This window comes from Astatotilapia calliptera, chromosome 18, assembly GCF_964374335.1.
Source record: "Astatotilapia calliptera chromosome 18, fAstCal68.1, whole genome shotgun sequence".
NCBI classification, from domain to species: Eukaryota; Metazoa; Chordata; class Actinopteri; order Cichliformes; family Cichlidae; genus Astatotilapia; species Astatotilapia calliptera.
The window spans coordinates 4943994-4968215 of NC_137439.1; the positions used below are offsets into that span (position 1 = coordinate 4943994).

The following is a 24222-nucleotide window of genomic DNA, read 5'->3' on the forward strand; positions in this document are numbered from 1 at the left end:
TGTGGACATTTGTGGTGTTATATATATACACATGCATATATAACACCACATAATGCATATATGCATTTTCTTTCAAATTAATTTAGTAGTGGACATCTGGTTTTGGTACAGTTATAAGGCATGTAAGGGCAGTGTTGTTTTGCTCTGGCTTGTGTTCTCTTGTGGTAAACTACAATGGGAAACGTTTTCCCATACCTCCAAGCACAATGAAAAACACTCTTCTGATATGATTAACTTAATTTAAATTTAGTAATTTCGTGTTTTAGTAAACAGAATATAAATATTTAACCACACTTATCTTAACCAAGCAGTAGTTAATATGCAATTTTGTATATTTCCGTGCTGCTGAGGCATCGTTTAACTGGATGAGAGATGCATGCATCAATGATAAAAATGCAAAATGCATGTGAAGAAAATCACAAAAGTCAGGTATCAGGTGGCATCTTACTGTGCTTCTAATTTCTCAAGTTTTCTCATTCATCATCCCTGCCAAGTCAACACACCAGATATTATTCTGCTGTTACAACCAAATTTCCCCTTGAGGGATAATTAAAGGATTATTCTATTCTATTTCCTCTGTTGTCTCACTTTTTATGACGTCAGGTGACTGTTGACTCCTTTTTTTTGAGGGGTGACCTGCGTAAATGCGTAAATGTGTATGTGTTACCTGTTCCTCTCAGTGATAACTGAAGTGAGTTTATATGATATCAGACCTCCTTCTCCTTTTTGTTTATCAGCCTGCCTGCATGTACAGCTGCAGACTCACAACACAACACGTTGAGTGAATCTGTTTGTGTGTGGCAAAGATAGTTATGTTTTCCACAAGCATTTCAGTCAATTACATTTTGGGCGTAAATAAAACCTTCTGCAGATGACAAAAAAGATCAGTACCCGATCATCTCTTTATGGATGGAGCATTTTTCACTAACGCGTTAGTATCTGTCACCAGGAAGAAGAAGAAGCATCACTAACACAGCTGTAAAAGCAGGAAGAACACAGTGTTTCTGTGGCTCCAACACAGTGAAGTGTCGTTCTCTAGTAAAACAATCACTTCAATTTCAGAAGTCAGAATGTAACAGGAGAATTTTAATTCCCACCAATCAATGATTAGCTGTTAACCAGGACCTTCAGGAATTTGAGAAAACACCTTTTTGGAAAATGGCAAAACTAGGCAGGTAACCTTAAAAGGTAAATACATATTCATTATAATCTGATATCTTCTGCTGCCGTGAATATGTGTACATGGTTTTCACTATGTTTACTTTTGACACAATCTACAATTAACTTCTTTCTAAGCTCATTTTCAGGTTGTAACATTAATTAGACTCTCAAAACATTGTCTGTCTTCTCAAGCAACACACTCTTTAGTTTTAATCATTTAAATGTTGTGGCATGCAGTATAGGTCTAATGTTAAACAGTTAAAAAAGAAGTTGCATGCTACATATTGCAGCTGGCCCTGTGTATTTTAAAATAAAAGCAACTTTCATCTCTGATTAGAATACATAAGTCAAACTTTATTAAGATCATTACAGCTTTACATACCTATTCTGTGTAACTTCATTTCAGGTTTCCAGATGGTATCCAGTAGTTTGCGTCGCTCTTCCCCGGTCCAGACAATAATGCCCTCAGCGTCTTGCTTCAGTACAAGATGCTCTTCCTCCTGATTGATGCAGGGTTCCTCCTCTTCCTCTTTAATCTTCGGGTCCTCCTGGTCCACGCTGGAGTTCCTCTCTTGCTTATAGGCCTGCTGGTCATCCAAACCCTCCTCTTCTTTACATTTCATGTTGTTGTTGGAAATCTTGACTAAACAAAGGAACAAAGTTCAGAATATAAAACGTTCAGGTAGCCGCTGCCAGCTTCGCCCTTTGAGTTTTGCTGGAGGCTCTACTTTAAAAGCTGTTTCACTTTATCCCATTTATATCTCTTTTATTTTATTTTTTAAAATTTATTTAACCAGGAAGATCCCATTGAGATTAAAAACCTCTTTTTCAAGGGAGACGTGGCCAAGATAGTCAGAGGCAGCTCTTTGTCATGATTTCTACATAAATACTCTCAGATTTGAAAACAGAAGCAGAGCAAACCAATGTGGACTCTGGTGCTGCCATGTGAAAGAAATCCAGCGGGTATACATATATATTAAAGCTTCAGTTATTTTAGACAATTATTTAAAAACAACAATGAACCTTAATATATTTCAAAGACATGAATTATACTCCCTACCAGAGTGATCTAGTAGGGAGTTTAGTATTACTCAGGAATATTAGAGCAACTCCAGGTGAAACTTTGTGTACTCTAGTGGACCCAGAAGAGGAATCTTTTGAGAATTTCATGTCAGCATTTAAGGACTTTTTAAAACGTTGTAATGATACGATTGACTTTGCTCACTTTCATCAAAATTGTCTTTCATTCTCACAAAAATATTACTTATGCTTGATTTTCCCTCTCGATAAGACTCTCAGTAATGTAGTAATGTAAAGTGAAAATGAGCATGAAAGCAGTTTGGATTACCTTTAAAATGAAATAACTGAAACCTTAAAACTGAAACCAGTCTCTCTCACACACTTCTCCCGCTTTCTCTTTTTCACTCACTCCATTTTGAGATGCACAATATCATAAAACAACCTGATAGCCAAACAGGAAAAACATTTACTGTAAATTGGTCCTTTCACGGGCCGCAACCACCGAAATCAGCAAGAAAGAAAAAAAAGACGCACTACCATAAAACCCTGGGTAGAAGCGCAAGAAAGAATTGTCGGCTGAATGCTCACTTAACCGCAGTCCTAAATCAGACCTCTGATTTCGGTGCTACTTCCCTGAGAGCACCACAGCCTTACACACCTGTCGTGTGTAATTTTATTTCAGCTTTCCAGCTGATATCCACCAGTCTGCGCTGACAGGTTTCGTGTCGTATCTCTGAGCAGATTTCTTCTATACCAACAGTTCGGCTCTCCAGGAAACTGTCGTTCTTGCTTCAAAACGTAAATATTTCGCTAGTAAACTAGCGAACAAAAGTTTGCAGTTAAACGAACATGTGAAGGTAACTTCCGCCTTGAGTAAGCGTAACCGTTACGTCACTTCCTTCTTCTTTTGAAGGGTCCGATGTTGTGCCAAAAATGTTTCCCTGTGTGTTTTTTATGTGTATCTTTGTGTATGTTGTTAAATAGACTTGGGTGAACAGGGTTTACAAAGGAAATATATATAAAATTTAAAAATTACCCATTTAGTATCTCTATAACTCTGATTTATTGTACTTACATTATAACCAATCCGGTTCTTTTTGTCCACTTAAAAAATGCTTACAGAACTATTGTTACATTTGTTGCAATTTCTCCTGTCCTCTTGGCCTGATTACTCTTTAAAAAGACATTTTAATGTCAACATTTTTTAACTGCATAAATAAAGGATATATAAAAGTCACTGCCAAAAACTGATTGCAGCTTCTACCTTGTTACAGGAATGTTGTTTGTGGCTCAAGCTGGCTTGATATCATTAATGAGGGATATATTTGACATATGTTTCACACATTATAGACCAACAAGTTATTCATAGCAGTTTAAATATGAGCAATCAGGTTTTGGCAAAAATCAGTTTTTGGCAGACAATCACTTTTTTATTGTAACACCGCCACGCTTGGCGTAAGGTACCTCATAAAGTCTGGTATTTTGCAGAAAACTGACTGTAGAATTTATTATATTTATTATTTAATGCCCACCAGTGGCAATTCCTCAAGCTTCAGGTTTCTTTCTGTAGAATAGTTGGAGCAGACCATAAAAGCATGCTTAACAGTTTCTGCTGTTCCACATGTGCATTTTTATTCAGCATGTGTGTGCTCATTTTTCTGTATCTTAACATTGTTTTGCAGTGAAAAGTAACTGCCCCCTTCATTTCATTCTCCCACATATTCTGCCACATATGAGTTGTGCTTTCTTTGATGATGCATCTGAATTCAGAAGTTCTGATGTTTATTCTTAATAAGCTTTTGGATTTAATATGCCAAATACATCTCATTAATACCATTTTGACTGCTAACACACAACACTCATTCTCCCCGATTCAAACAGAAACCCCCCTGATTCTGCTTTTTCTTGTTCAGCAGAATGAATAGCTTCACCCTTAAGTCTCACCCTAAGTTTGGTTATTTGATCCATCATCAGTTTTTCCAAATTTGCTGTTTTCAGAATTTTTCTACGAGTAAAGCTGGGCTTGTAGTTGTCAGTGATTTAGTTTGAATTACCTAATAATTGTGAAAGTAATGATTTATTGATCCAGTTTACCATGATCTATGACACAATATTATAAAGGGTTTAATTAGCCTAATAATATGTAATATGATGTAAAACAGTGCACAACCTGAGCTGAGGTGCTTTAACCTCCTCTACATCCCTGTTAGCAGGATGAAGGCGCCCTCTTGTGTTGTGCATCAGTTACAGAGTTCACTTGTTAACCTGCAGGAAGACAAGACTTCACTGAGCCTTCAGCAGCTTCAACATCATCAGTAAAGACAGATTTAAATATGTGTAATATCACACTGTGTCAGTTTGTTCACAGGAGTCACAACCTGTAACACTGATGCTGCATTCAAGCATCCGCCCCCCCAAAAGAAAAACAAACAAAAAAAACCCCAACAGTTATCCAATTTTACAAGTAATGTAGTGATCAACAACTAAAATAAATGTCTCATTTCTCGGTAATGAAGCTCTTTTAGTGATGAAAGCTGAAATTTCACAGAAAAAGCTTAAATCTGAATTTTGTTTCAGAAGGAAAACTGCTTCAGCAGTTTCTCGCAGATTAGTTTCAAATTTTCTCGATCAGAGGGAGATCCTGAAATAATGAGTAAAAGACCTTGTTCAGGGTTCAGGGTTTTATTTTTTCTTTAGTTTTTTAAAGTAAATATCTCTTCATTGATTATAATCATAAATATTATAGTTTTATATCATTAATTTGTCATTTTAATGCAAATATTTGGTCTACCAAACAGATAAAAGTAACTGTACTTTTAGGTTAACATTTTTCGCCTTGGTCAGCAATGACTCTTGGGATAGTGGGCCACAAAGGATACACTTGGTGTTTCGTTCAAATCTCAGGAAATGGAGGACACATTTGCCATAAAACAACTTTTAAATAAGTTTTTCAATCTGCCAATGCCAAAAAGCTTTTTCTGCTACTGACTCTTGATTGGTCTTGTTCATTAGATTTGACTGGATGGTTGTCTGGCAATTTAACAGTTCATTGATTTAACAAACAGAGGCCTCAGTAGCATGTGGAAGAACCATATAGAGCATGGCATCTCCTCCTCATGCTGGTCACACAGTGCTGTGGGATGGCATCCCATTCATCACCCAGCATGTGTTGCTGGTCAGCCACTGTGGCCATGCTACTCATTCTGGCACGAACTACACATCAAGTCAATCCCATGAGTGTTCGGTGGGATTGAGGTCTGGACTACAGGCAGGCCACTTCATCCTCCCTTCTCTCAGATTCTGGGGGTAGTCTCTGATAAACCCCGGACTGTGGGGGTGAGTGTTGTCATATTGGAGCAGAGTTTGGTCTCAGCCTGTGGAGATATGGGACTGCCACTGATGCAGAATCTCATCTCAGTGTAACTGAGCATTAAGGTCCAATGATGACAACCCTTGTTTTTCCAGTGAGGGGGATGTAGTCCCAGTCTTCCATATCCTCTTGCATACCTTTATTTCAAATCTACTGGAGCCAGCCCACAAAATGATTAATTTTAGATATGGTGCGGTTGTGTATGTGTTGTGTGTCAGGTATAATGTCAATGAGAGGACTTGAAACGGCTCGCATTTGATTATTAATGCAGGCGTTGCATTAAGGCCTAGTGTAAAATAGCAGAGAATCATGGCCTCTAGTAAACATCAAGAATATAAATACAGAGCTGAGAATGAGCCTGTTTCTCCTTCAAAGTACCATTGATAAAATATAATATCCAACCTTAAAACATTAAAAATGTTTTGTAGGAAAACCAACCCAAATGCAGGACTCAAAAAACAGGCAGGAGTAACAAAAACCTAACATTTAATTAGGTCAGCAACCAGCTTTCAAAATGAAACACACTGAAACTTGATAGAAACCCATAGCGGAAGGCTAGGGGGGGGGAAAAAACAAAAACAAAAAAAGAACTATATTTTAAAAAAAATTAGCTGGAACACAAAGAAGAAAAAGAAACTCAAGTAATGATTACAATAAAACAAAAGCATAAAAATAACAAAAATGTTTTAAACAATAACAAAACTCCAAGACTAAAGCACAACCCCCCCCCCCAAAATTAACAAAATATTAAAGACAATTTCAGTTCAGTTCAGTTCATTTTTATTTCAAACATTTCAAACATGTGCCTTCACAATCATTACAAAATATCATTCCATTATTTGTTTGAAAAGGAGTAGGCTGAAGTATTTACTTATTTGTCCCTACCCCCTCAAGTTTTACCTCTCATTCATTTAAATTTTTTTTGTCTTAAATTAAACAAACAACATATGAAACATATAAACATATGAAGTAAAACAAAACATAACATACATAAATCAAAAACAAGAAATTAGCAAGCCCCACCACAGTATAGTTTCTTTCATATGAAAAATACAGAATGTGTATATTTGCATACAAACGAAAATCCTTTACAAACAGTTAATCTCAGTGAAAGAAACATTTAAGTCCTCGTTGTCGTAAAAAGTTAATTTTATAACCACTTGATTATTTCAGTGGATGAAACTTTAAAGCACTGCAGAGGAAAGTTATTTAATATAAGACAACTGGTCATATCATATGCTAATCATCAGGCTAAATATGACAAAAGTGCTTATTTGAAGACCAAAAGCAATGACAAACCATATAAACATATTAAACATCTTTTACCATTACACTTTCATGCAGTTTAACTGTAAACCTGCAGCTACACTACGCAAATGTCTCGTCACCAGAAGTGTTTCATGAAATCTTTAAACTTTAAAGATAAATAACATACTAAGCACATCGCTAAGAACACAATAAACACCACAACACATTCAGTGACCTGAAAGTCTCGTCCGTCTCTTGCTAGTGGAGCTTTTCCTTGATCTGTTGCTTAGCCGGGCAGCTTTTTAGTTTACAGCATCAATAAGTACGCATAATTTACTTACTGCGCATAAGCGTAGATATACACATTATAACAGATGGACTCCTATGTTGTTGTAAGCCGTTTGACGTTTCTTAGTTGCCCTCCATCCTCAGCTGGAGTAAATGATCGAGTCCATTCACCAACCGCACCATGCTTTGCTTAGAATGTCTGGATAAACTCATATTAACTTTAAGAGTCATGTTTTTGTCAAACCATGTGAAGGACCGAAATTTCATTTGACAATCAGGTGCCATGTTACAAATCATGTTGCTTGTCAATACTGCACTACAACTTCCATAAGCGTACATATTTATTTACCAGCCCAGAGACATTATACACACCTCCTGCCGTCAAGCCATTTGTAATGAAATACAGGTTAGCCATTTAAAAAAATAAATAAATAAAAATGATACAATACAGAAGAAAAACTGGAAAAAACCCTCAAAGAATCAAATCTTTACTATGAAAAACAAAACTAAACAAAAATGAACATTTGTTTAAGCTTTTTTTCTTTTTAAAACAACAAAGCTATTTAGTGAATCAACTTTAAGGACATAATTCTACAATTAATTTTTGTGTATTATCTCTACAGGCTAAAAATATCATTTCTAGATTTAAAAACAAACAAACAAAAGGCTTTCCCTACAATTCCTAAAAGAGTAAGCCAGTATTAGAATATATGAGATCATTTTTTCCTCACAGGTGTTGCACTGATTTGGCGTCTCACCGGTGCAGGCTGTGCTATGAACACAGTGCTAAAAATCTAAAGGATGACATTTTCAACCAGTATGATTTCTCATGTGTCTTTTTAACTGCGTTTTCTGCTTGAATGTTTTCCCACATGTGCTACAAAAATGTGACTTCTCGCCCGTGTGAATTCTCATCTGTGCTTTCAATCCAAATGAGTATCTATATCTTTTGCCACGGGGGCCAGACGATAATGGCTTCTCACCTGTGTGAATTTTCATGTGAGTTTTCAAGTGTATCATTTGACTGAAGCTTCTCTCACATATGGTGCAAACATATGGCTTCTCACCTGTGTGAATTCGTGTGTGTTTTCGGAATCCTGATAAGTCCCTGAATGTTTTTCCACAGATGCTACAAGAATATGGCTTTTCACCTGTGTGAATTCTAGTGTGAGTTTTGAACGATTTTAAATCTCTAAAACGTTTCCCACAAGTACTGCAAGAATACGGTTTCTCACCAGTGTGAATTCTCATGTGAACTTTGAATGCAGATGAGAAACTAAATTTGTTTCCACAGACACTACAACAATAAGGCTTCTCACCTGTGTGAACTCTCTGGTGTTCATTTAGTCCAGATTTAAAATGAAAGACTTTTCCACAAGTTTCACATTTTAAACACTTTTTGAATGTGTTTGTTGTATACTGGCCCTCTGAGCCGGGAGACTCATCTGCTCCCTCACCGCGAGGTTTCCTCTTTATCGGCTCTGCTCTTCTAGTTGATCCCAAATCCACATGCCTGCCTTCTTCCACATCTCGCCTCTGTGGTTCAGGTAAGTTATGAGAGAGAAACTGCTCACGCTTTGGTTCTGGCCTACACTGCTCATAAGTCTGAGTCACCATAAAGGTATCACTCTCCTGCTTCAGTGCAAACTGCTCTCCCTCCTGACTGATGCACAATTCCTCCGGTTCCTCTTTAATGTGTTGCGGCTCTGGGTGCTCCTGGCCCAGGCTGGAATACCTCTCCTGGTTACACACCTGATGGTCATGCAGACCCTCTTCTTCCTTACAGTCGTGTTGTTGTGGGAGGTCTGAAGGGACAAATATGAAAACACATCTTTGGTTCTGGATGTCTGGATTCGGAGCAGTTGCAGTCATGGTACAAAAAAACCCAGAATTACATATTAAATTAAAATAAAATGTTGTTAGCAGGTCTTAAATTAAGCAGATACAGTCTCAGATAATAAAAACTTTATTAACTGATCATCTTTACGTGTGACCACCTCTATAGCTTCTTTGGCATTTTCTGGACTGGAGGTTAAAGATGTGTGTTTTTGCAGATTGCAGAACATTCAAAATTTTACAATTATTCCAAAACAGAAGCTTTACAAAATATTTGTTTCATAAAGTTTTCTACAACAGGATAAAATGCAGAATTAATTAAATGTTCATTAAAAATTACTCAGCAGCCTTTCATTGCCCCCTTTTCACAAGGAAAACTAGTTGATCTTTGCTGGTTTCAGACACTAAACACTTTGTCCGCTGACAATTTTAGACTCACATCTCAAATTTGATAAGCATGTAAAGAAAATGTCATAGTAGTTATGGCTAATCTGAATGTTTTAACTTAGTTTGACACTGTATAGCGACATTAGCATACCTACATTATCTAGTCTAGTTTTCAAGTGTATAAATACTCTGGGGCCAGAGTGTCTTGGCTAGATAAATTCAAAGACGAAACAGTAATCGCAGTACTAGGAGCACAGTTAATGGGAAAAGTAAAATGCCATATTAAAGATCTAAATCAGGATTCTCTATAAAGGCCTCAGTCTTTCATATCATTGGCCCACTCGTCTTTACAGCAGTACTTCAGTTCACTGAGACTTACAGGCTTTGCTTGTATGCGCTCCCTCAAGGTCCTACCACAACATTTTAATAACATTGGGTCTGGGCCATTGCAACACTGTGACCGTTTTCTTTTCAGCCATTCTGTTGTAGATTTGGTGGTGTGATTGGGATCATTGTCCTGTTATACGATTCATTCTCCTCCAAATTTTATTAATTAGAAAGACCGTTTCAAATTTGACTCTACAGGGTGGGCCATTGTTTTTCTTGTGACATTACCAATAAGTTTGATGTGTCACATGGCCCTCTTCCTATTGAAAAAACAAAAGTTGTATCCAAGATGGCCGACTTCTAAATGGCCACCACCCATCGTGAGGAGTTTGCCCCCTCACATATACTAATGTGCCACAAACAGGACTTTAATATCACCAACCATTCCCATGTTATTACGGTGTATCCACATAAATGGCCCACCCTGTACAATACTTTGTTATGGTCCTGTAGCTGGAAAACAAGCCCAAATCATCACCCATCCACTACTGTGCAAAAGAAGTGGTATGAGGGCTTTTGTAAAATATGGTGCTGTGTATTATAGCAAACCCCTCCACTTCTTTCCCCTATTCTGTCCAAAGGACATTGCTCTAGACATCTTGTGGTTTATTCAGATTGAACACTGCAAACCTAAGCCATGCTGCCATGTTCTTTTTGGGGGCGAGATTAGCTTTTCTCCTGGCAACTCTTCCAAACAACCCCAATTTTTTTTAGTCTTTTACTAATTGTACTGTCATGAACTTTAACATGCCAACTAAGGCCTTTACAGTCTGGGATGCATCTCTTGAATTTCTTGCAATTTCATTGACCATTGAGATGTATTTGCTAGGCTATCAATAACTGGAAAGAATGGCAGCTACCTTGAATGTTTTCCACTTGTGACTAATCTTTCTCATTGTAGAATGATGGACTCCAAATTGTTTAATGACCTTTTCCATATGAGTAGACAACAGCTGCTTGCGTAGGATCATTGCCAATGTCTTTTCTAATACTACAGCTGCCACTTTAACTGATTTTTTTTGTACCACCTCAGCTGGATCCTTTGAAGAAAAGTAAGTTCACTCAGAGTCCGTCTCAAATTACAGAGGTCCTTCTGGGCTGAGCCTAGAAACCCACTGGAACAAGCTCATTTCCACAAATATGCCGACATTTAGAGGAGATGTTGAAAATTTATGTTTTTACTGAGGTAGTATTCTGTAGCATTTTATTTTTGTCTCCTGGTGCCTTTGTGAGCTCTTTTCGCAAGCAGTCATACTTGCAAATGACTGACATCCCAGTTTGTTTACTTGGATTTGTTGAAGCATCACTTCCACTTGTTTTGGTCATATACTTATCATGTTTATATTCATTTTATTTAAAAGAGAGTGCATATTAATGAATATGCCAAATTTAGCTATACAGGCTAATTTTCATCTGCACTCTTTATAGTTTGTTGGTGCTTTCTTCAGGTTTGTGGTGTTTCACCATGACAGTTCCTGTGTGTGTGTGTGTGTGTGTGTGTGTGTGTGTGTGTGTGTGTGTGTGTGTGTGTGTGTGTGTGTGTGTGTGAGAGAGAGAGAGAGATCTCTACAGCACAGCTGCATACCTGATCTGTGTAATAAATTTCTTTCAGGACTCCAGATGACATCCAGCAGCCTGAGGCGCTCTTCCCCGGTCCAGAAAATGATGCCATCGGCCTCCTGTTTCACTACAAGCTGCTCTCCTGCCTGAGCGATGCAGAGTTCCTCCTGTTCCTCTTTAATCGGTGGAAGATCAGGATTCTCCTGGTCCACACTGGAGCTCCTCTCCTGGTTACAGACCTGCTGATCATCACAAACTTCTTTGTCCTTAGACTTCATGTTGCTGTGGGATGTCTTGATGAACAAAGTGACACAAGAAAAAGTTACTAATGTGATGACAGGACAACATATCTGAGCAAATACATTCCAGCAAATTTAATAATAATAATAATGATGGATTGCATTTATATAGCGCTTTACAATTCCACTATTCAGTCACTCTCACATTCACACACTGGTGGAGGCAGCTACAGTTGTAGCCACAGCTGCCCTGGGGCAGACTGACTGTTTCTATTAAGGAACAACTTCAGAATATCAAAAATTCCCCAGAAGCTTTTGCTTTTTCACAAACAGATACTATTACACTGGTTACTTACATCCAAACAAACTTTCAACCATAAAAATTACATTTAAATCAACAATGACACTTTTTTTTTTAATCAAAAGCTTGTTCGATAAAGGACTAGGCCTAATTAGCCAACTCTTTAATTCAGATGGTTGCCTGCTTTCATATTCAGAATTTGTCCTTTTACCAAACATGTGATACCAAAATAATATGCAAATGTTTGCGATGCAAGTCCAGATTGTGCAGTGAGACATTTAGTATTTGCAGCACAGATGGAAACTACATCACACCACCCTTTGATCCCGGCTCTCCCACGACTGTGTCTTTAATCAGCAACAAAGCATCAACAGAATAATCAGAAACAAAAAAAAAAAAATTATTTTACCCAGAAAGTTCTTACTGACCAACAAATTAAAAGAGGTGACATTTAACACCATTAAACGTTACCTCACAGTGACCAGACTTGTTTACATTTCTTTTATCCGACAAGCTTCTCTAGTTCTAAAACCTAATGGTGAAGAAACCCGGGTATTTCAACTCTAGTGGGAGGTGTCCCTTAGGAACTTGACCCACTATTGATTATGTGAAAAAGGGCGTAGGTCATTATCAGCAGAATTTTCATTTAAAACCATTGTAAGATCTGCCCTCACCCCATTATGGCCTTTTGAGATCAACTGATGCAAGATGTGAGTGGGCCCTGAGGTGCCTGAAGTGATCTTAAAACTGTATTGTAGGTGCAGACGGTTGATGTCGTAAGCCACCCCCTCTGTTCAAGGATGGCAACAATGGAATCCTCGAAAGAGCGACCTTTGACCTTTAGATGCTGATGTACACCCAAGTCTTGTCTTGTCAATGTGGCTCTTCTATGCTGTGCCATGCATTTGGCTGCTGCACTGCACCGCATGCACCATGTTGTTTTGTAAAGGAGCGTATGCGGTGCAGTGCAGTGAAGAGTGCTCAGACTTCTACATTGAAGAAACCAACTTTAAAATAAAATATTTGTAAGTTAAAATAAAAAGATCAAATAATGAAAACTCTGACAAGACTCAAACCTGTTTCTGTGACCACAAGCTAACATTCTCTTTCTGATACCACTAAGCAGCCCAACGGAGTCTCGAGTTTACTTAATACATCCTGTTCAAAAGCTTGGTTGATAAAAGACTGGGCCTAATTAGCCAACTCCTTAATTCAGATGGTCTCCTGCTCAGTTTAACACAGGCGGCTTCCTGCTCAATAAAACAAAACATCACTTTATTTTGTATATAATTAGCAACTGTGTTTTTCACTAGCTTAGACTGCTGGACGCTTGTGTTTACACAGCGTCCAGCAGTCACAGAAGGTCTCATGATAGAAACAGACCAAAAATCATGTTAATTAATGAACCACATTGGAATAATCTGTTTCCAGCAAGCTGTTCAGTGTGAAACGTGTGCTGCAGTCAGTTTACAGCTCTGAGCGGATCAGTGTTTCTTTAAATGTAACTGTACCCTTTAAAGAGAGAATTACAAAAAAAATAACTGAATGTCAGCCACTTAAGATGCCATCATGGAGATGTTTTAGTGGTGATTGTCTTAAAATAATCGATGATTACTGCGAAAAACAAATGATCATCTTAAATAATCAAACATCAAGGGGAATATATAAACACGGACACTGCTGTTCTAATTTATTGTAAAAAGTATAAACGAGTTCAAGGTATTGAGAACTTCATTCAGAAAACTAGTGATTTTAGTCATCAAGAAATAAACTGGTGATCCCTCTGCAGCCATACTGCCAACTACCATAAGAGCCCCCCTCTCCTCGCGGGGTCTTTAATCTAGTTAAATCACGTGATATACTCGCAGAAATTGATGAATCCACGGATGTAATCCGAAACACGGACTGGAATAACTAAACCAATCTAGTTCAGGTAAAAACCAGCTAACCCGGAACACCTGCGTTTACATTCTGGTTTTCTGTTAACGGGTCCTGAATGCTGCTTCTGTTTCACTGTTTGGCCGTGAATGCAGTACACCGGCCTGCACACACACCGCATGGAGTCCGCAAGCACGAAGGTTTTCACTGCGATGTTTTAGTAAAGTCACTTTCTGCTGTGTCTCTCTGGATGTTTAGTGTTAAACGTTTACCTTTTAAAAAGACAGAAGCACTTGTGTGATTAGCTGCTCCCTGATTTTAGTCTGTTAGCATACAAGCTGCGCTCAGATCAGAGTGTCAGTTCAATGAGACCGTCACAGTTTCACAAACCTGCTTTGTGTGACTTTATCTCGGGTTTCCGGTTGTTCTGCAGCAGTCTGAGCTCACGGCTGACCTCCTCCTCATATTTCGTTTGTTAAGCTGGCAGGATTTCCTCAGCAGCAGCAGATAAACTCTCACACAGCGAACTAAATATATTGTTGAGTAATAAAAGTCACGTCATTTCCGTTCTGTTTCGTCTTCCGGTAAACCACGCGCATCGAAGTCGCACTGCTGCCCTCCTCTGGTCATTCTTACAATTTCAACCAGAACGAAGTCATTACATAGTCTTTTGCAGAAACCTGGATACAGAATTTACACTTCTCCAGTGATCCCAGTTCAGTGTTGATTAAAGAATAGACTGTGATGTCATCCCTGACAGTTCCGCATGCATGAGGTTTCTTTCTGAAACCTGTAATGCCAGCGAGAACCTGGTCAAATTCACCTCATCCCTCCTCCTGCTTGTTTTTACACATAACAGATTTTCTGTATCAAAACGGTCATTTATAATGAGAAGTAATGGCACTCCTTCATTCTCCCACTGCTTCTGGCACAACACTGTTATGTTTTCTTTGATGATTCAGTACAGTCCATCCTTAGCTCTTTTAATTGCCCCTCAGGGTGTGGTGACTCAGGCCCTTCTGTGTGTTGGTATCTACAGAAACCCTACTGATGCTCCTGTGTTTTCAGTACTATATAAGTAAATCTGATTGGACTCTAGCCTGAATTTCTTTCTTTCTGTAGTATAAACAGACAACCGCCTTCAGTCACCTAAGCTTTACATTGCCTGTAGGTCTGTTATGTCAAAATCAAAGTCTCATTTACTATTTTGTGGACCTTCTGGCCATCTGCATAACTCTGGGGTGTAGCTGAATAGTCACTTTCATTTAGGAAGGTTCCTAACTGAGTGACATGACAAGTATCTGTGTGGGAGCTGTAATAAGAGCTCATCTCTAGGTATTAAGAAAGCTGCTTCACTGATTGCTTTATAACGTCATTTAGCAGAGGATACAGTGAATCCACCTTTATGAAAGGAAAACAGATAATATCATCTCATAGTTCACAGCAACACAGTGTCTGACCACTCATGAAAAGAATCAACTGTCAAAGTGGCATGCACATGTAAATGCTAGTTGTATTTTTCAGTTTTCAACAGCAGACCTTAAAGCCACAGCTGAACTATGGCCACAATAATAATAATAACATCTGCTTCTTGTTGCATGAGGGCCCTGCATGTATATAGGCACTCTAAATCCAGATGAAGAGCATTAAAATGATCAAAATGCTTTTACTGTCACGGTTTACAGTGGCAGACCATGTGTTGGTGAGTGGGGACCCAGGTGCAGACACAGGCGAGGAAACCAAACTAACTTGAACAATAGGCGAGCCTTTTATTACAGCTTATAATCAGGTCAACAAAACAAGGGCAAAGCACAGAGGCAAAGCTAAACTGGGCAAGCTGAATACTGAGACTATGAAAGCTAGGAAGGCAATGACAAAGAGACTGTGAAGACTATGAACAGGACTTTGTGCAGGAACATGAAGGAACTATGAACTCATACACAAACAAGCAACATGACCTGCACAGTGTCCTGAAACCTGACATGACATGAGGGCTGGAACACAGACAACGCAACAATGAACAAAGGGAGACAGAGGACTTAAATACAAACATGAGGTGATCGGGGGAAGTGGAGACGCCAGAGGAAACAGCTGACACAAATGAATCATAATGACACCACAGGGGAAGAGTAAAATTAAACACAGTAACCATAGAAACACAAGATCTCTTCAAAATAAAACAGGAAACATAATGAGACAGACATGACAACACAAACTTGACAACATAAGACATGCAGACTTGAAACACATGAAGGGCAAGGAAGACTAAAACACAGCGGGAGAAGACATGAGTGGATCTAATGAACAGAGAACTAAAGGCTGAGCAACTTAGGAGCTTAAGCAAAATAGATGAACTTAACATAAACAAAGAATAACAAAATACAAGGACTCAAGTCCCAACTTTTGCAAGCAATCTGGATCGGATTAATTAATTTTTGCTTTGGGTCTTCTGGGATAGACTCCAGGCTCCTCCTCACCCCCTACTACAACCACTCACGACTGAACTGGATAAGAGGTAGATGTTAGAAATTTTGCTCTAAACATAGAAAACAAATAGGAGGAAAGGAATACACAAAATCACCTCTCTAGTAAGCATGTCACAGTGTGTGGAGTGAGAGAACCCAGGTGCAGAGTTTAACAAACAAAACCAAAAGACACATTTATTTAGGGTGATACATTTACTAAAATCAAAAGTCCATAAATGTGACTAATATATAAACTAATATATAAACTAAACACAAGGAGAACTGGAAGCACTAAAGGTTACTCAGAATACAAAGAGGAAACACAGACAGCCAATCAGGCAGAACAAGCTGTACAGCACAACAGGAAATGGAGGGAAACTGAGGCTATGAATACACAGAGAGAGAATGGAGTCAAAGGAAGTAGAAATATCTGAGGCACACGCATCACAGATCACCTTAATCCAAATAATGAGGCAGAAAGGAAAGTAAAACAACACAAAAGAAGGAACTACCATAACTGAAACTCGGAAATAAACAGTAAATGTGAATAGACTACACAGGAAAACAAGGGGAAACACTGAAGGAACTTCTGAGCGGAGAGTAATGCAAAGTATTAGTGGGACCTATAGAGGTCTAAAAATTTAGAACAAGTCTCAAACCACTTTAAAAATATTAACATCTTTCTCTGTTTTCAAACAGTCTTTAAACAGTTGTTATTAAATTGTGTTTGAAACCCTATGTGGTTAACAATCCTTCAAAGCTTGCACTAGCACTCTACATGAGATTCAGACCATTGTTTTCATACCTACATACTGTCTAGCTTAGTATTATTTGCATGTTAGGATATTATATTAATCTGAGGACATTTTACTGGTTTATCTTAGTATTATAGTATATGTTGGTAAATATATATGCATTTGGTTTATATCTGATGTTCGGGGTTGTATTTATAATCTGTGATTAGCTTTTGGGCCCAATTTCAAAAATAACTATTTGTATATTATGGTTTTTGAATTTTTATTTTATTTTTATTTATGAATAACCTGAAGCTGATATCAGGAATGCAGACATTAATTGAAGCTAACATATATCAACACCTGAAGGGTTTTAATACATAGAAATCAAAGTAAAAACCTCATGAAAAGGAAACAGACTCTAGAACTGAGAGGCTCAATAGTACAAGTACATAGTTGAGCTAAGAACAAAGACAAAGGAACCAATAACACAAAATTTTCACAACAAACTAAACACTGTACAAGGGAAACAGGGAACTACAGTAGTAAACCAAAGACCAAACCAATCGAAATAATAATAAACCAACCCTGACTGAATTAACTCAGAGTGCAAAAACTGAAAATCCTGGGTGCAGGATCAAGGATGATGGAAGGAGGAGTGAGAACAAATAAGGAGTAAAAAGCAATGCAAAAATAACGCTATGTTAATTTTTCTTGAAATCAACTATTTTGGAATGTTAATTACATGAGCAGCCTCGACCTCAGCTTCTTCTTAGCTTCTTCACAGTGCCACCTTCAGACATCTCAGGGCTAATTTTATCCCCCCACTGACATGTTTGCCTTGATTGGAAACGAAGAACTCCACAGGTCTGCTGACACGTTTTTAAATCAATCCCTGTTCTTTCACAGCCAAACGGTCCCCGGGTCCTAGTGTCCTTCTACGTATTCATTGTTTGAAACATAAGTAAATTACTGCCAGTTGATTTTTTTCTCCCAAAAATTAAATAATAAAATCAACCAAGAATAATTTCAGAAAAGAAAATTAAATTAAATAACTCATTAAATAAATCTAGTTAATTTCAGCAGTTTAATTAAATAGAAAACCATCTACAAGGTATAACAAAAAAGGGCTGGTGTACAGCAGCATGTGAGGAGAGATAAAGGGAGGAAGAAGAGTGTTCACCTGTTGACTTCATGTAAACGCTGCTACTGTTGCAAGACATAAAATGCATAAATGCTGCATCATTTTAATTGTTATCCACCTTAAACATGCATATAAATGGATTAACTTAATTATTCTGTGAGTTTAAGGAAGTATTTTCAGCTGTTTGTTATCCCTCTGTAGTTTAGTTTGTAGTCGTCATGTCTGAATTTGTCCACTAGATGTCTCCCTTTGCCCACTTTTTCTATGTGACAGCTCTCTACGCCCATGATGAAACGTTTTCGTTAAGGCTCTCTGTTTAATGTTTGAACCAAGTTAAATTGTGTGCTCTTTACACATTTGCTGGTTCTGTTTCGCTGCTGCTTGTTCTTCTTAATAGTCTTGATGTTTTTTAAACAGTCTGTGCTGAAGCTGAAGAAACCAATTCTACAATGTTAGATGATACAGCTTCAGAATAATAACTAAGTAAAACTTCTGCAGCTTCAGCAACATCAGTAAAGAGAGATTTTAGTGTCTGTAATATCACTTTGTGTGAGTTTATTCACAGGAGACATAACGTGAAACACTGATGCTGCATTCAGGGATCATGTAAAAGACGGTAGAGAAGATTTTCCAGGTCACAAATATCCTGAAACACTTTGCCTGTGGTGGTTTGAGAGTGATAGTTAGTGTGAACAGATGATATAATCAGAGTAACAGAGCAGGAAAGGAGTAGTGATGTTCAAAAGATCAGAGAGTTATGGACGTATGAGATTATGGAGAGACTTTTAAAATTAACATGATCTTTTACAGGAAGCCAGTGAAGCTGTTGAAGGACAGGAGCTTTATGTTCTATGAAACATCTTAATGTTACTGCTGTGTATATTCACTATCCCTCCTCTGCAAACGTGAATAGTGTTATAGAGTTGAAAAGAGTGTCTGACAGGATCTGAAGTTTAAAGCGAGATTAAACTAGAAGGGAAGTGCAGTAGGTTAGGGTGATTAAGGATAGAGCTGGAAATGCACTAATGAGGGCATTTCAAATGCTCCTGAGAGGAGTACTTTTATTAGGTTCACCGGGAGGAGGCCTTGTCTGCTTAGGCTGCTGCCCCCGTGACCTGGCCCTGCATGAACGGAAGAAATTAAATGGATGGCTGGAAAATAAAAAAGAGAGGAGGACAGATGGCAGAGAGACAGTGCATGAGGAAGTGCAGGAGATTGGTAAGGGGCAGGTTACAGCAGCTATGAAGGATAATGAGTGGAAAAGCAGTTGGTCCAGATGACATAACTGTGGAGGTATGGAGGAGAGAGGGCAGTGATAATTACTTTTTCACACAGGGGCAGGTAGGTTTGGATAGATTTTTTCCTTAATAAATAAAATGGGCGTTTAAAATTGCATTTTGTATTTACTCGGATTATCTCGGTCTAATTTTAAAATTTACTTGACGGTCATGTCACATGATCGTGTGTCAAATATACAGAGTGCAGGCAGGGTGGAGTGGGTGGAGATGAGTGTTAGGGTGATTTGTGACAGAAGGATAGCTGCAAGAGTTGAAAGGGAAGGTTTAAAAGATGGAAGCGCCTTGAGGCGACTTATGTTGTGATTTGGCGCTATATAAATAAAATTGAATTGAATTGGAAGCGAGACCTGCTTTGATTTATGGTTTGGGAAATGTGACACTAACTAAAAGACAGAAGGTCAAACTGGAGAAAGCAGAGCTCAAGGTGCTCAGATTTTCATTGAGAGTTGCCAAGATGGACAAGATTCATACATCTGATGGACAGTTCAGCTCAAGCATTTTGGAGGCAAGGTTAGAGAGGCAACATTGAGATGGTTTGGGCACGTGCAGAGGAGGGCTAGGGCAGAGGGAAAGGAAAGTTAATGACTAGAACTTTAAAGGAGGAGGAAAAGAGGAAGAGAACAGAGGACGTTCACAGATGTGGTGAAGGAGGACATGCAGTGGGTTGGTGTAACACAAGATGAATCAGATGTAAGCAGATGATCTGCTGTGAAAATCCCTAATGAAACGATACGCACAGCATATAATAGCTGTGTGTATTGTTTTTATGCCAGGAATTACTTTTGAGAAGCGAGAAGATGGTTTTAATGGTTTATTTTGTTTTGCAACAGATGTGCGAAGTTTGACAAAACAGTAAAATTCCTCGTTTCAGATGGAGGATGAACTGTGGGGCTGCACCAAGGTGCAGTATACAGTATATCAGGTTCATTCCGACCGTGACTCATGCAAAGCTCCTGCAGTGTAACAACTTTCCTGTAACCAAAATACCATTATAAAATTTGATCTATGGTAAAAACACTTTTCCCATCTTGTTGAAAAAAATATTAAATCCACATTTGCACAAAAGGTTTGCTTCTAATCATTTCAGTTGGTTACTTCGATGCATCCCTCTCATTAGACTGCACATTAAACCAATAGAGTAAATATATTTCATATCAAGCAGGTCAAACCCTATGTTACTGAGTTCACATCAAATTCAATACAATTAATTGTTGACATGATCACCAAAATTGATAAAATTTTCATGCAGTTTGAACTGTGAACCTGCTGCTAAACAAGAACTATAACACAGACGAGGACATGTTTATTCAAATAGTACAAAAAAGAAAAAAAAATCTGCTTCTACATTTATATAAAAAATATCAGTAACCAAGAAAAATGTGTGAAATAAGGCAGAATTTATGTTTCCTTTATATTTTAGATATTACTACTCAGAAAAATATATAAGGATTACTTTTAAAACTTTACTTGAACTGCATAAAACTCATAACCATTCAACACACACTGAAGGTTAATTTTCATTAATATGAATAGCTCGTCAAGTCCATAATGACGTATTTCTGTCCTATGTGTGGCACTTTCTTGCTAAACTCTGAACAACTGAATTAAAAGTTTTCCATAAAAAGCATGAAGTTCATCTATCCTTGATTTTCTATAAGAAAGGTATTTCTTAAAACACAACCTACATCTACAACTTATGTTTGTCATGTCTACAGCCTAAAACAAAACAACAAAAATAAATTCAGACAAATATAAAATCAGGGTTTCCGCTACATCAGGGGTGTCAAACTTATGCCCCACAAGATAATTATTGATTATCCGAAAAACAGCAAGTGTAGTGATACAGGACAGGTAGACACTGCTGCCATTCATCATAAGAATAGGACAGCAAATTGAATACATGATCGGTACAGTTCGTTAATGTTATGGAAATAAAATGCATATGAGATCAGCTTTTTAAGTGAGTGGGACACTTAACTAGTGTGACTTTTCATGTGATTTTTCAGGTTTGTGGCATAACTGAATCTTTTGTCACAGATGCTACAAGAGTGTGGCCTTTCACCTGTATGCCTTCTCATATGATTTTTTAAGTGTATCATCTGAATAAAACTTTTCTCACACACACTACAGGAATATGGCTTTTCACCCGTGTGAAGTCTTGTGTGAGTTTTGAATCCTGTTAAGTCACTAAAAGTCTTCCCACAGGTGCTACAGGAATATGGTCTTTCACCTGTATGGATTCTCATGTGTCTTTTCAACCCTGATAAGTCACCAAATCCTTTCCCACAGGTGCTACAAGAATATGGCTTCTCACCTGTGTGAGTTCTCATATGTCTTGTCAAGTGATTCACCTGAGTGAATCCTCTTCCACAGACACTACAGAAACGTAAGTTCTCTCCTGTGTGAACTTTGAGATGACTTTTGAATTTCAACTCATCACTGAAACTTTTTCCACAGGCACCACAAGTATGTGGTTTCTCACCTATGTGGACTCTCACATGTTTTCTGATTGCTGATGAATCACTGAAGTTTTTGCCACAAGTTCCACAAGTATGTGGCCTCTGACCCGTGTGAATTCTCATGTGTGTTTCCAGTCCTGATCGCTGAGTGAATCTTTTGCCACAGGTGCTGCAAGAATATGGTTTTTCACCTGAGTGGATTCTCATATGATTTTTGAATCCTGAAAAGCTACTAAATCTTTTCCCACACTCACTACAAGAATACGGCTTCTCACCTGTATGTTTTCTCATGTGTGTTTTCAAGTTTACCCTCCGGCTGAATACATTCCCACAGTAGGTACAGGGGAAAGGTTTCTCACCGGTGTGCGTTCTTAAATGGCCTTCCAATATTGATTTTTTTCTGAATCTTCTCCCACAGGTGCTACAGGAAAAAGGCTTCTCACCTGTGTGGATTGTCATGTGACTGTCCAATCCTGACTTCAGTGAGAATCTTTTCCCACAGGTGCTACATGGATACGCCTTCTCACCTGTGTGACTTTTCATGTGACTTTCCAGTCCCGCCTTTATAACAAATCTTTTTCCACAGACGCTACAAGGAAATGGCCTGTCACCTGCATGATGTTTAACATGAATTTTGAAAGGTGATAAGAAAGTAAACTTTTTCCCACAGGTGTTACAAGTATATGGCTTCTCACCTGTATGGAGTCTCATGTGAATTTTCAAGTTTACCATCTGAGTGAACCTTTTTCCACAACTGCTACAAGTATAAGGTTTCTCACCCGTGTGAACTCGAGCGTGTTTTGCTAAGTGGCAGTCAAACCGAAATCTTTTTCCACAAGTGTCACATTTTATAGGCTTTTTGTTTGTATCAGTTTTACCCTGACTCTCTGATTCGAGAGAGGTGTCTACTGTGTTACTCTGACTTCTATTTGTCTGTTGTGATGTGTTCTTCAGCTCAAAATGTATAATCAATCCTGAGAGCACATGCTTGCTTTCTTCCTGTTTTTGGCTTTCAGTTTCAGAAGACTTGCAAGAAAGGAGCAGGTCAGTGTTTGCTCCTGGAGTGACCGTAAAAGTATCAACCTCCTGCTTCACTGCAAGCTGCTCTCCCTCCTGACTGATGCATAGCTCCTCCTTTTCATCTTTAATCTGTGGGGGCTCTGAGTCCTGGTCCAGACTGGAGCTCCTCTCCTGGTTACAGACCTGCTGGTCTATGAGTACTTCTTCCTCCTTACAGTCATGTTGTAGTGGGAGGTCTGCATAGACAAAAATGATAGAAAACACACACATATTTGAGAAAATATCATGTAATTTGCCATCGGAAGTTCAGTTATCCAGGTGGAAAAAGTTCTAAAGAGTAAAATCTATTTATTACATCCTCACGAAAGCCCTTAGCTGTAATCCTCCACTCTGCAGTAATATAGTTTTTTAAATCAGTATATACCTATGTATTTCTCGGACACATTTTAGATTTTTCCTCTTCTACTTATTACTTTTTATATTACTTAGGGGTGAATTTAATGCTTTAATTGCAATTAATTAATTTGAAAAAAAGAAACGCGTTAAAAATTAAAGCATTTAATCGCACTTTGCGTTCCAAGAAAATCGCAAGTTTTGTCCATGTCATGATTTCCTGGTATACGATTACACTGATGCAAACAGCTACAAAAATGGAAGACTCAGAAGAAAGCATGCTGCTAGGACTGATCGCAGGCAAACTTCATTTCCAAAAGACTACTAAGTAAAGCCTTGATAAAAGTCTGGTTTTGTGCAAACTGTGCACAAAGGAGTTTGCATACCACCAAATCACTTCAAGCTTACAGTACCATCTAAATGCAAAACATGTTGCAGCGAGCACAGAAACTGTGGGAGCTGTTAGCTCCAACAAAAGGTGCCAGCAGCCCAAACTTGATGAAATGACTGGCTTCAGGACCGACATTAGTAAGTCAACATTGGACAACATTTAGCATCAGTTGATCCAACTTTCCACCTGAAAGACTATTCAGGTAAATTCAACAGCTTTATGACACTGAAAAAGCAAGCAAAATTAGATGCATTACACACAGTCCTGCTAATACGATGGAACTACACCAGGAGCAAACACGACTGGGGCAACAAAAAGAGCCACTCATACAGGATATTTCCACACAGTGGAATTCAAAGCGGGATATGGTTTCTTGTCTACTAAAGAATCAAGAGGCTGTTTTTGCTGGTTTAGACAAACAATCAAATCAGACAAACTCCATCTGAGCCAGTAAAACTCCAAAAGCTGACTGTCCTCAAGCCATGCAAGTAAATAAAACTATTTTCAATTTATTGTTGTTGTTTCTTCAAAAAGCTCTATAGTTGACAATTAGTGTGTAGATTAATATTTACTTTCTTGAACTGTCTACTACAGGTTTGTGACTGAACTTCTTAGAGGTGAGACATGTCTCATGTCCAGTGGT

At 38.2% G+C, this 24222-nt stretch overlaps 2 protein-coding genes across 3 annotated transcripts in view; both read right to left on the reverse strand.

Annotated features, from left to right (window-relative positions):
• Positions 1-3076, reverse strand: part of LOC113010748 (uncharacterized) — a 4902-nt gene extending 1826 nt beyond the window's left edge. The window contains exons 1-2 of one of the 2 annotated variants that reach the window (XM_026149956.2): positions 2840-3076; positions 1544-1804 (exon numbers count right to left, since the gene is read on the reverse strand). In XM_026149956.2, the coding sequence (XP_026005741.2) occupies positions 1544-1784 (241 nt within the window). In that variant the 5' untranslated portion in view covers positions 1785-1804; positions 2840-3076. Of the gene's footprint in view, positions 1-1543; positions 1805-2651 lie in introns of both variants that reach the window. The other variant, XM_080292673.1, reaches the window with a different exon arrangement.
• Positions 3077-6020: 2944 nt separating this feature from the next.
• LOC145421818 (uncharacterized) lies at positions 6021-14227 on the reverse strand. The gene is made up of 3 exons (XM_080292674.1): positions 14066-14227; positions 11283-11550; positions 6021-8892 (listed from the first exon to the last, which is right to left on the reverse strand). The coding sequence occupies exons 2-3, from the start codon at positions 11533-11535 to the stop codon at positions 7898-7900; spliced, it is 1248 nt and encodes a 415-aa protein (XP_080148800.1). The 5' UTR covers positions 11536-11550; positions 14066-14227; the 3' UTR covers positions 6021-7897.
• Positions 14228-24222: the final 9995 nt, after the last annotated feature.